Raw genomic sequence first — 14,074 nt, forward strand, 5'->3', positions numbered from 1 at the left:
GCAACTGTCACTTTTTTGTAGCCTGAATGCAAAATTAACAACTCGGGTGTGATGAAAAGAACCATGAAAAAGAACAAAAAGTATCTTTGGACCCAAAATCATTGATCACCATTAAAACCTTAAATGGGAATCATTCTGGAACAAAACCTCCCATAAACTCACTTTGTCTCATCTCTGCTCCACCACACTAACATCTTGGGGCAGTGCCTGAGGCAGCAGTGACTGTCAGTCAGGTCAGGTCCAAAGGGCCAGGAACTGTGGGATGGCAGTCCAGAGTAATAGCAGCACCTTCGAGACATTTGAGACCTCTGTTTCCTCCCTCCAGCCCACTACCACTGTGACCCTGTGTCACCAGTTTACAGAATACCACAGCTGAGACAGCTCTGTTTCATTGTTTGTTCAAAAAAGAAGAGAAAAGGTTGGAAGGCAAAGTCTTTAACTTCTGCTGATTTTGTAGTGCAGTATTGTATGCATGCCAACAGCAATCTAATGTGTTTGATCTTTGTCTTCACAAAATCCTTTTTTATGATCAAGCATTCTTCTTTCTGTTATATTACTTCACAGCAAAGAAAAGCCATCCTCCAGCCAACATTACTGACTGATTCATTTCAATAAGACCACTGTGTTGGAGGAGCAGGTGAGCTAACACGGGGGTCTCTGGCAAAAAATACAGAATTGTGCAGCAAACAGTTGAGCCTGCCTCGAGTTTTGCTGCAACCCAATGCAACGTCATATGGCAAGCACACATTGCAACTTCGTGCATCAAGATGCATCCATAAATTTTACACACATCTTCAGCCCGAGAGCACAGAGGATCTATACAATCAGCACAATATCAAGGTGGACACCCAAGATTAGTGTCACCAATTCAGTATCTGACCAAATGTCTCCCCTTCTGTTCCTGAGTTATGAGTTTGAATAATGACCAGCAAAGTGTTTTTGCAGAACGTTATGTTGTCACAGTAAAGTTGCCCTTTGACCTTTTGCATATAAAATGTCATAACTTCATTGTTTTATCCTATTAGACATTTGCGTGAAATGTTGTCATAATTAGCTGCGAAAGCTTGAGTTATGGCCAAAAACATGTTACGTGATGTCACAGTGACCTCTGACCTCAAAAATTCTTACTAGTTCATCCTTAAGTCCAAGTGGACATTTGTTCCAAATTTAAGGAAATTCCCTCAAGGTCTTCTTGAAATAATGTGTTTATGAGAATGAGATGGATACAAGGTCACAGGGATTTTGAACTTTGACCTTTGACTACCAAAATTTCATCACTTCACTGTTGAGTCCAAGTGGCCATTTGTGCCAAATTTAAAGAAATTTCCTCAGAGCATTTTTGAGATATCATGTTCACGTGAATTGGATGGACAGAGGAACAGACAGCCATAAAACATAATGCCTCCGGTCACGGCTGTCGCTGGCACAAAAGCAAAAACAGCACTCATTTTTGGATGATGGAGAATGACAGGACCCTCAGTCACAACAGACTCACACTTCTGCAATACCCCTGTAGAGGTCTTGGTCAGAAAAAGCAAATTAGATTCCATATCCATGACAAAAGGATAAATAGCATGATGATAAGTCACGGCAAGATGAAGTTCTACCACTTTTAAGGAATTCCACACTTATTTGGTCATGAAAAAGGAGAAAAGCAAAGTGATGACTGAATGGAAATCAAACTATGTAAATACAGAGCAAAGGAACAAATCCCTCAGCTGTAACAGACATGGCTGAGTCTGATCAGTATCTCAAAGCATTTCCTACCACAGAGAACTGAGAGACATGGGAGAAAATGGGCAATTTCCATCACTAGAAGTTAAACTAGAGATTGAAGACAGCTATCAAGATTATAAGAAAAATTGCTGTTAGGGATTACAGAATGAAATGACAAAAATGGTGACGTTCATGAAGTACACCATTTTTAGCCCACAAATCAATTAGATCAATAGAATTATGTTTGTGTTGGAGGCTTCAGCAGTGCGCGATTTACATCAAATGCAGACAGCAGTGTGCTCATTATTTACTGTAGCAAGGAGGACATTAAAGGTGTCGAGGTTGGGGCAGTGGGTGGTTGGATGAACAGCTGGGGGGGGGGGCAGGCGTATGTTAGTCGACCAGAAAGGTTATTAGTCAGCAAGATTTCACTGGTCGCTTAGTCGCACAAAAAAAACAAAAAAAAAACAAGCAAAGGTGAAACTCAATCATTGTTATTTATTTCATTTACACAACGGCATGTCATTTCTGTCTCTACACAGTGTGCATTTACAATTCACCTCTGCTCTCCCTGTTGCACATGGCGGAGTTCGGCCCGACACACACACAAAGACATGTGCGCACACACATGCACACACGCACACAAACACAGGTGAGCACACAAGAGCCCAGACGGTAAGGCTTGTTTTCCGTAATGTAAAACACTCAACAAAACTCAATAATTGTGAATCACCACAACCAGGAGAGATCCTTATAATACAGTCAATATTTAGAATATGTGCACACAATATATTAGGACGATTGATCCAGTAGTTCGAGAGATTAGCTGCGGACAAACAGTTGCTAAAACCACAATTTTTACCAAACCATAGACATTTCAAAAAGATGCAAAGCAGGGATACTCAGGGCATGGTGAAGACTATTACTTCTTATCTTAACTCTTTTGATTCATTAATTTGGCTTACTGCATGTAGGAGCAGGAAAGTGAATCTGCAAAATGTTTCTGCAAGAATGACTGGGCTGAGATACACTATATCATATACAGGATACACTGTCAAAATCAGCAGCTTCACTTCACAACCACCTACTGAGAATGAATGTCTTATAATGCATTTCATTCTGCATGATGCAAAAATCCATTTGGCTTAACAGCAAAGTGCGCTGTGATGAATTGTGGCCAAAAACATAAATATTCACAACACATTTCTTTTGCCTGTAGGAATAAATATAGGTTAAACATCCAAAGAAAAGAGCACACAGACAGTCTCACATTCTGCTGAAACAAATATCAAACATCCAGTAATGTGCAGAAAGAATCTCTGCCACCCCCTCTGACACTTTGCTCTTTAAGGCCTGGGGTCGGCGCCTTTGCTCTGAACACTTATAAAATCCATCCAGCTTCATTTGACAGCTCAGAGAGCCTTGACACCTCCCTTACAAATGCTTCAAGTGGAGAAATGCCAAGCCATACTGAAAAAAGTTAGAGAAAAGCTCTTTGAGGCAGTTATGTGAAATCTTAATGATATATGTTCAGGTCTTTGTTATGGAAAAATCCACAGAAAAAAATGGTATTACGAGACAGTGCAGAACCTTTCTGGTTGGCTGAGTTTGACTGTTCACACACATCAGTTTGTCAGTGTGTCTTAGGGCTGGATGAAGGCCAGGAAAATACAATAAAAATAATGCTAATTGATTGCTGACATATCACATCCCCGAACTGATCAATACTAACCCAGTTATCTAATGGGAGCCCTTAGCTTTGATTAATTCAAAGGAAACAATGTCTTTCTTAGATTTGGATTTGTTGGGTTTCAGTAGGCAGCTTTCTAAAACCATATCAGGTGAATCCTGGTGGGTATCATCAGTGTGACTGTGTGATGTGCATGCAAAAGCTCCTTTGCATAAAGGGTACTGTAGACAACCCCCCTCCACACAGCGTCTGCGCCAGACGTGGCTTCATGTGTGCACTCCATAATCTTGCCAGGGTGAATGTCATTGCCATCTCCAGCGCACTTGCGAGGTGAGAGATAATCTAATCACTAGGGAGACAGAAAGTAGAGATGTGGGGTAGGTGGGAAGATAGCACAGAGCTCTGAGCGAACTGGGATAGATAAATAACAAGACAGAGGAGGACGGAGGCCACGTCGAGTCTTTGAACTCCTCTGACAAATAACTGAAGAACATAAGAGAGAGTATGACGCTACAACAACAAATGGTGATAAATGAAATCTCTGACACAGAGCAGCTTCTTCTGTGTATGAAAAAAATAGAAGAAGGTGAAAGTATGAAGGAAGGTGAATGCTACCCTAACAGATGTCCACTTAATGACTCTGTCACCTTTTTTGACGATGATCTTTCTGGACAAGCAATTAGTAAAATCAACCCCCAACTGGTGGGTCAGGGTTACTTCTTCCATGCAGCCATAGCTTTAAAATATCCTTTAGGAACAACAATTACAGACCAGATATACTCCAAAATGAATGCATACATGGACAGCAGAAGCTCTCCCAATTCTGTTTATGCTACATCGTGATTACATGTTCCCACATGAAGTTACCACAAGCCATAGGCGTGGTTATTAAGGCTTAAGGCTTATTAATACACTTTAGCCTCCAAGGTTATCAGTGTTTCATAGGACATCTAGGGCTGGGTATCTGTACTCAATTCTTTTAAGTATCAACCAAAATAGCCCAGTACCAAGTAGCATTGAAACTTCTCCAGTCAAATGTGACCAAAATTTGATCCTTTTTGTACCCGGATTTTAAAAAATGACTATCTCTATAGTTTTGCTTGCAGTTAATCACTGTAAGTGTTCTTTGATTTCATGCAATGTGATACTGGCCCACTACCACAGCAGCTACAACCCATACAGTCTGTGGTAAAAATTATAAAACATACTTACTTATTTTTATATCTAGAATATATGTGGAACACCGGCATCTACGAACTTACTCTAAATGGCTTCTGTTTTGTTACCGTTGTAGCTTTGCAAAAAGCGCTCTGGTGCGATCCTATCACTTTCAAGGCTTTGTATTCCAACATGAAACTGGATTTTTTTTAAAGACTTTATAAATCTAATAAGTTCACCAATAAATGTCTTCAGTTATTATCTATCCATTGTTCCATCTATTTGTGCAGTGGAGTAACATAATATTCAACCCATCATAGAATCAGTAGATCTATGCTGTTTAGGCAGCAACCGAAATATTGAGTAGAATATCATGAGTATAGTAAAAAAAGAAACAATAATAATAATAATAATGATAATAATAACAAATGATAATAATAATAATAATAATAATATAGAAGATATAATAGTTGTTAATCAGTTTTTACATATTTTATCTGGCTTCTTGACACGGACAAGGGTTATTGGTATAAAGCTGTTGCAACACAATCACATCAAATTGGCATTCTGTGTTAGCTGATATGCCAATTTAGGTACCAGATTCCATATCAGGAAAGAAGAAATGGTGTAGGAAGATCAGAGAAAAAGTGTGATACAGCCATTATCTTGGCAGGCTTTTTGCCTGGCCTTTCACTGTGGCCACTCAGAAAAAGTACACTTTTGCATTTAGAAATTGTGGGACAACATATCCAATATATTTTCTGTTTAGCATACTAAACCTTATTCAAAGCCAATAGCGAAAAAAAATCAAATCAAGTGATGACTATGGTCAAGTAAAAGAGAAGTCTTAGAAATGTTTTGCCAACTAACTTTAATCCTCAGCCTAGCTTTCTCATTGCTCTCTAATCCCGCTGATCTGTACTCATGCCAACCCTTTTGAAATGCTGACACCGGCCAGTCGAGCATCAATATCCACTCGTTAGCATACCTATTAACGTCAGGACTCTGGTATGCAGATAAATGCATGGGTCTGAATCATTCTGTGTGGTTATGTTTCTCAGCAGGACTCCACTTTCCCATTATCATAGGCATTAAGATGCACAAGAGGCAGTCAGACGCCTCGAGTGATCACCGTCAATTACATGGTGCCCGTCGGGGGAGCTGGCCTGAGCCTGTCAGTGAATCATCAACAGGATGATGAGAATGAACCGACAAAGGCCTGACGTGCTGCCATAGTTATACGCTTTCAGGTTTGTGCTTCAACCAATAGCTCCAGTCATTCCACTGTCCATCGTCTGTCAAGCCAGCAATTACGAAATCAAAAAACTCTGCTTCAAAACGAAGAATTCATCAACTTAAGTATGGCCCTAAAAGTCCCATCAGTATTTTAAAACTGGGGTCTTACTTTATTAGTTTTCACTTCATTGAATCTGCTTCATAAAGGTAAAACATGAGCTGTCAGACAACCAGACAGGCTTTACATAAATCTTTAGCTTAACCTAATTATCTAAAGCCCCAATGTACAAGTGAAACCACATACACACACAGACCCAAAATGTCTTTTATAATCTATCGTACTGTAAAACTGCGGGCGCATGCAACTACAGTAACTACAGGAGGTGAGTTAGGCCAAAGTTGAAGCTTGAAGCTGCATCTAAAAGGCATTTGCAATGGAGAACTGTTAGATTAACAAAATAAATTCAATTCAATTCAATTTTATTTATAAAGCCCAACATCATAAATCACAATTTGCCTAAGAGAGCTTTACAGCACACAACATTCCTCTGTCCTTTGGACCCTCACAGCAGATGAGGAAAAACTGCCCCCCCCAAAAAAACCTATTATGGGGGAAAAAATGGTAGAAACCTCAGGAAGAGCAACTGAGGAGGGATCCATCATCCAGGACTGCTAGACGTGCAATAGATGTCGTACAATAAATTAACAATAATCCATATGACAGATTCATTAATAATTTAACACTTAGTTGATTCAAAAATCTGTGAGCAACTATTTTGATAATAACTTAAATATTCAGTCTCAGCCAAAGCTAAAATATCAAATGTTTGCTGCATATATATCTTTGCAAAGTGAATATTTGGATTTTGGACTATTGGTTAAGAAGGACAAAGAAAGATGAAATTTTGGTTTGAAACCCTTAAACATCGCCTTCAAATATCACCATAAAGACGGAGAAAGGTGCAATTTGTGTTTTGGGGAAAAAATGTAGCTTACATCAGCAACCTGTGCTGACGCTCGAAGGTTCATGTGTTTCATTTTGGGTGATGAGATGACACATGGCAGAGATAGAAAAGTAAAACTGCACCAAAAGGACAACGTTTTTGATTTGAAGCCAGTGAAAGAGTTGTCCTATCTGGCTGCAAGTTCCGTCTTTAGCTTAACTTTTGTTGGACGCTGTGTTTCTATTTATTCCTGAAACTTGCTTTGAAAGCACCACAATGGACAAGAAATCCCTCCATGCCTCCTCATTTCACCACAAAAAACTAAATAAGATGGCAGCTAACTGGACAGAGACCAGGGGTACTGAAAGTTTCTGGTAAGCTAAAATGACCATTGCTAACAACAAGAAAGGCTACTTGCTGTTGGCTAATCTCTAGTTGTTTCCATGAAACACCACAATAATTAAACCTCAATAGTTCTTAGTTACAAAATGAAACGTATCCATTGTGCCAGGTAACGCAACTTGTCAATACAGACAGATGGCATCTTTTTCACGTATTCTTTAATCAGATTCTTCCTGATTAAAATAAAAAACTGACCTTTTTCTCTGTTCATATAACATTATTTTGGGCATGTTATCTCTTTATTAGACAGATAATAAGTAAAATAATTTATGATAACCAAATTCAGGTTTCACTATATGCAGGTATTACATTTCCAACAACTTACTTCAACTTACTGCAACTCTTACTAACAACTCTTACTTTCCAACAATGCTCCCTAGCCCTACGTTTGACAGTGAAGGATTTACCTCTGACCCTGTTTTTGTAGTAGATATTAATTACCTGTTAACTATTACTCAATATTACATAATCAGCTATCTTAGAATGTATTTTAGGCAAGACTTTTGTCAGCCCTGTCATTCTCCCATCATTATTCCAATGCGAAAGCCAGGCCCTGCTATCTGTTTCTTGCTTTCTTGTTGAACAGAGGTCCTCCATAAGACTGATGGCTGCTCTGAGAGTGTCATGCCTCAAGCTTTGGCTACAGTCTCTCTTTTCCTCCCATTCCCTTCAAACCCACCCCATCTTTTCCTCTCTTGCCAAGGCAACCATCAGGCCAAGCAGGGACATCTGTACAGCAAGGCACTGAGCCACGTTTTCATGCTTAGCTGGACAACTCCAGCCGATACAGTGTCAACAATAACAGATATCACTGACTTAACAGGTTGTCAGTCGCTCTGACCCTAAACCAACCACAGTTACTCATCTGCACATCTGCTATAAATGCTTCTGAGATGTTTCAACAATTAGGGAGGAGAAGCTTTCCTTATTCAGAGACATCACTGGACAGCAGTTTGAAAGAAAGGGAAGGGTGACTGGTTTGCTTTCACCAGCAAATCTTTATGTTACAAATCCCTTCACTACCTGCCCACTTCAAGCCAGCAGTCACAGAGCCAGGTTTTAAAGCCAATTTTTCAGAGGCCAAACCTTAGACTTACAACTTCCATGTCTGTCGTGTTATGCCATTGGGCCCAAAAGACTTTTTCTTTAGACTTACATTGTGAAAGAGATGCTGTAAATCAGTGGATACATTTTTTTTTAAAAAGCCCGCAAAATGATTTGGACCAATGACATTTTGAAAGTAGCGCCAGCAAGTAGTTGTGGTAGTGCTAGCAAGTAGTTACAGTCGTGCTAGCAAGTTACGGTAGTGCTAACTAATGGTTAAGGTAGTGCTATTAAGTAGTAACGGTAGTGTCAGCAAGTAGTTACAGTGGTGCTAGCTAGTAGTTAAGGTAGTGCTAGCCAGAAGTTATAGTAATGTTAACTATTTTTTTTTATCAGATATTCACTGGGTGTGGTGTTAGGCTAATGTGCAAGTTCTATAACACTAGCCTTTTGGCCACAACTGTGATTGCTTCATGTTTGTTTGCTGGATTTGAATAATTAAGTAGTCTAACTCATTTACCAGAGCCCAACGACAACCAGCCAGACCATTTTATCAGTTGATATTAGCTTGTCACACATATATTGGTCTCGGTGTGTATGTTGGCTGATAAAACACAAGAAATGAAGAAGCCAAAGATATGTTGGAGGTTATTTAGAAGCAGACTCACTATTACATAGTTTGTCCACCAGAAAGCTTAGTTTATTTTTACACTGTAAAATGTTATGCTTAACACATTATTTGGTTGGAATTCTTTAAAAAACAAATTAAAGTTATAGCCTACTTATCAACAAAGTCAGATTATGTAAAATATGGATGTAGGGTTATTTTAAAAAATAATTATTGTGTAATGTCACAAGAAATGTATAGCTCATCCAAATCTGGGGTCAGGTTAACCAATTTATTGAACACATAAATATGTGTTTTTTGTTGCCATTAGTCCTGCTTTTGTATTTCCTAAAGTTCTCATTGTCTAAGTCACTGAGTGCTTTCTATCAGGATCCCTATGATGTCACATCACATTTACTTCTATGCAGAAGCACCTACCCTATGCTTTTCTAAGACCACCATTTCCAAGGTGCTGTTGTTCTCAGGACGTTTTAGGGACAGTTTCACAACCTAAGCCTTCTATTACAAATGTCCTGCTGTTAATCTTATTGGAATATGCTGCGCTAAGTTAAAACTGTCTGTTCTTTGACTGCTCGTGCAACACCGGTGAGAAACTCCTTTTCCGCCTCATCATTTTTCTAAAGGGCACATAGTCTTTAATGTGCTTGTCCTCCCACCTGTGTGTGCATGTGTATGTAGAGTATATGGGTGCGTGTGTGTGTGTCAGTTTGTGTGTGTGTGTGTGTGTGTGTGTGTGCGTGTGTGTGTGCGTGTGTGTGCTCAGTGAGGAGGTTGTGGATGACGAGGCCGACTGTGGGCTGAAAATGAGGGCAGTAAAAAGCTTCCATATCAATAATCACACTACAGAGTCAAGTGTCCCCTCGGGATACAAGTACAGAACCACAAGAACAGACATCCTTCATTCACCCATAAAACCACACAGTGACCAAGGTGCATCTCTCAGTTGTCTGTGATGATTAAAAATGTAAATACAAAGGCCATAGAAGTCCTGAGAGATGGTGTCATCAGACATTACTTTCATTATCTAAGCATATGTTGAGACACACTTTATTATAGATGAACACTTTTGATTTTTATGCTCCCATGGCTTTTCTACAAAGTTACATTTTAGGTCCTGCCGCTGGTGAGGCTCTAGCAACAGGACAAAAAACTGTGTGTTGCTGGCTTTGTACAACACTTTAATCTTGTTAGATGTAATAAACACTACTCGCTCTTGGGGCCACAAGCAGACTTTAGACCTTCCCTCTTGTTATCAACCAGATATATTGGTGTAATCATGAAGAGTTAAACCAATGGCCAACGGCAAGCCAGTTGTAGTATTGAGTTGTTTTTGATGTGGCAAGACCAGTGTCAGGGAAACAAAGATCAGACAAAGGTTGATGAGATATCTGACCTGTGTCGAGGTTTCAGCCTCCCTCTTGCTTCGGCTTTGAGAAAGCCACTGCGCTGTCACTGTCCTTCCCCCACGCAGCTCTGCAAGACACAAAGTAGGAGGGAGATTAATAGGATATAGGACTGCGTACATAGACTGTAACATTACAGGCAGGTCAATGCAGATGGAGAACACTTGCAAGTAAAAGGTTAAAAAGAGCAGTTAAATCAACAGGGTCAACTCACGGCTCAGGGCTCTGTCACTATGTCATTGAGAAACTAGAATTACCGCCTCACGGTTATATATCTCTGCCAACCAGTTAAGTTACAGTTTACATCCAGGTCTGTGCAGACCATATGGAGCTATGAAATCATCAAATAGTCACCAAATATTGATGTTCCTGAAAATAAGCTACAAATTCTAAAACATGGATGCTTCACACACATCTTCAATCCGGCAGAAAAGAAGAACTATACAATCAGGACAATTTCAAGTTCACTGTAACCAATTCAGTACCTGACCAAATGTCTTGCCTTCTGTTCTTAAGTTATGATGTTGAATAATGGCTATAGAAGAGTTTATGCAGAACATTATGACATCATAGTGAGGCTGAACTTTGACCTTTTGGATATAAAATATCATCACTTCATTATTTCAATCTATTATACATTTGTGAGAAATTTTGTTACACTTATGAACACTTGAGTTATAGCCAAAAACATGTTTTGTGAGGCCACAGTGACCTTGACCTTTGACTATCAAATTCTAATAAGTTCATTGTTGAATTCAAATAGAAATGTCTGCCAAATTTGATGAAATTTCCAAAAAGTGTATTTGAGATATCACTTTCACAAGAATGTGACAGATGAGGTCACAGTGACCTTGATCTTTGACCACCAAAATCTAATAAGTTTGTCCTTGAAACCAAGTGGACAAAATTCCGTCAAGGTGATCATGAGATATCGCTTTCACAAGAATGTGACAGACGAGGTCACAGTGACCTTGATCTTTGACTACCAAATTCTAAAAAGTTCATCCTTGAGTCCAAGAGGATGTTAGTGCCAAATTTGAAGGAATTTCGCCAGTGTTCTGGAGATAATGCATTCACAAGAATGGGACAAACGCACAGATGAGTGGACGGACAAACAGTTGAGAAACGGGTGTATAGATAGACAGATGGTCAACCCAAAAACATTATGCCTCTGGCCAAGGCTGTCACCAGCACAAAGGGATGATAATGGAAAGATCAGACAAAGGAAAAATAATCCACTGATGTAAATAAATAGAATGTTTAAAACTAACACAAAATTAATCACATTCAAACATGCAATAACACGTTTAATACTTGGGGGCAGCAGAAACAAGTTGCAAACACACAACTGACATATCATCCCCTTTAAAGTGGATATGGTGAGCTGCTTAATCACACATTCATCAGTTATGTAGCATAATTTTTTAGCTCTGGTTTGGTCTCCACCAACTCCTGAGAAAAATATCTGTCTCTATCTGCTAAATGCTCCACTATGTTCACCAGCTAGCCTCTAACTATGTCTGTCTGCTGTTTGCTGCTGAGCAGGTAGTGTACAGTGGGTTTTACAGTATTTTTCTCTGCCTGCTGTGAGAGTGGTGAGAATGAACAAAACAGCAAAACGATGAACTGGAACTCACTATAAAGCTGTGTAAAGCTGAGGGGAGCTGCAGGTTCAAGAGATCATTCTCTGTGCGCTCACCGCTACCCGAGACCCCTTTCACACTGTCACATTATTTTCATATTGTCATTTGATGAAGATCAATTATGGCCATTTTAGGGTACAAATGCCTCTGGCATGTCACAGATGACTGCTGGATAATTTGTGAAACTGTATTTTTTTTTTTCTTTTATTCTTCTTTTCATCCCTTATTATACTGGCTCAAATTAGAGAACCTGGTACTCCATGATCTGAAGGATGCTTGGAGTATGTTTGAGGTCTCCAAATATACATGTTCTTTGTCAGTACACTATTTTATAATCTGGCCCCTGCCACTGTCGTGACAACAGCTAAAATGCTGCAAGTGCAGTAAATTAAATAAATTCATGTCACATTTTCACCACAGTTTTCTCTATGCAAAGGCCTATCACCAACAGCCTATCTTCAGGAAAGTTAATTAAAAACTAAAGTAAATATGCCGCAATCATTGGAAAACTGTTCTTTTTTCAGGTTCTCTTTCTGCATTTGTCTTCCTAGCTTTGTTTGAGTCAATGCACCAATGCAGTTGTGTGGAATAATGGCTCCCATTTTCACTGAGCAGGGATCTCAACAGGATGACTAGATTAGCTCAGATGAATCATGAGCCCACTTCAATTTGACAAAAACACTTCTTGGGATGGAGAATTTAAAAGTGAGTGATTCATACACGTCAGCCCGGGCCAGCTATACATTCTATCACAGATAGCATTGGAACATCACCATTTTATTTTAGTAGAATAGCAATGAACAGAACAGACAGAGGGGGATTTAAGAACTTTCATTTCAACTCTGGGGAACATTTTGCTGATATCATCTGGAAGACAGAACAAGATGCAATAACAGTGTAATGGACTTATAAAGACCCCAGTCTGCAGTTTATCAAGCATTTGAATCAAACACACACATAAGAACACACAGTTGGCAAAGCACAAAAGAAGACTGGAAGACAAGATTTTGTAATGATCTCCATTTCCATGTTTACCAAATGAATAGGAGAGAAGGTGTTTTAAGCAGGAGCCAACAAGAAATGAGAAGGGTTATGGGAAATGAGAAGATCACACTGCCTGAGTTTACTCTCCACAAGTCAATAAAGACTGAGCAATAATCAGCTCAGGACTACAGAACTGGTTATTAACCCATCAGCATGAGGACAGCAGTAGAGGCATGTGTACTGTATGTATAATTGTCCTGCCTTAGAACAATTTAGCCCCCCGCCCCATCACCATTTTTTGGCTGGCACATAGGAACCAATCAACTCGCCCATATCAGGTAAATAGGAGCCAGACACTGAAACACAGAGATGATCTTAACACTGCTCAGCACTCATGTTCAGATTAAATATGCAGTTACATGTGAAATGGACGCAAAGTCATAATGCAGTCATCGCATCATGGTGGGCACAAAATGTGTTAAAATTGTGTGCTGGCAACATAAAAACAATGCCAATGCAAAGTCAATGACGATCTTCTGTCATGGTGGACAAGGCCGACAAGGGCAGGCGAGAGTTGTGGTGGATGGGTCACACATACATGGACTTTCAACTGAGACGTGTCCTGTGTAGTTACAGTGTAGTTACATGACTTCACAGATATTATGTAACATTACGTAGGTGTTCAACGTAACTACACAGGCTGTTCTCATGCACTGTTTGTACGTTTTCCTACGAATAGTAATGCACTAAAATTCGTATTTATCCCACATAATGACAAGCCAGTAATTTGTGAATAATCCACGTATTTTGGAAAGCAATCACATGACCACTGCGCTGACAGGAGTAAAAAAGGAAGTGCCCGAGTAGTCCTTGTAAGGAAGCAGGTTGCAGTGGTGGATGGGTCACAAAAAAATGGACATTCCTCCAAGACTTTCCCCATATAACCTGTGATTAGAACCATGTGAACTTTAAATAATTTTAAGGCACGTCCTCACTATGTTTCTTTTCATAAACCTAACCACAGTAACTTTACTTGCCTAAACCTAACCTCTGTCACCTTACATTAAGTAACTTTACGTAAAGTTACTTAATGTTGAATAATGACCCTTGAAAATAGGCAAAGTACGTAGGTTTATTTCATTTACGTCACGTACATAGTTATTTTAATGAACACTACAATCTTTTCCTGAAACTAATTGACTATTGTTTCCCAAACCTACCGGAAC

General features: G+C 39.4%; 1 protein-coding gene across 1 annotated transcript in view; it reads right to left on the bottom strand.

The window, feature by feature from the left end:
- adam19a (ADAM metallopeptidase domain 19a) overlaps positions 1-14,074 on the bottom strand; it is a 288,250-nt gene that overhangs the window by 223,791 nt on the left and 50,385 nt on the right. The window contains exon 2 of the mRNA XM_033609823.2: positions 10,212-10,291. Within this exon, the coding sequence (XP_033465714.1) occupies positions 10,212-10,291 (80 nt within the window). The remainder of the gene's footprint in view (positions 1-10,211; positions 10,292-14,074) is intronic.

The sequence above is a fragment of the Epinephelus lanceolatus genome, chromosome 22 (genome assembly GCF_041903045.1).
Source record: "Epinephelus lanceolatus isolate andai-2023 chromosome 22, ASM4190304v1, whole genome shotgun sequence".
Taxonomy (NCBI): Eukaryota; Metazoa; Chordata; class Actinopteri; order Perciformes; family Serranidae; genus Epinephelus; species Epinephelus lanceolatus.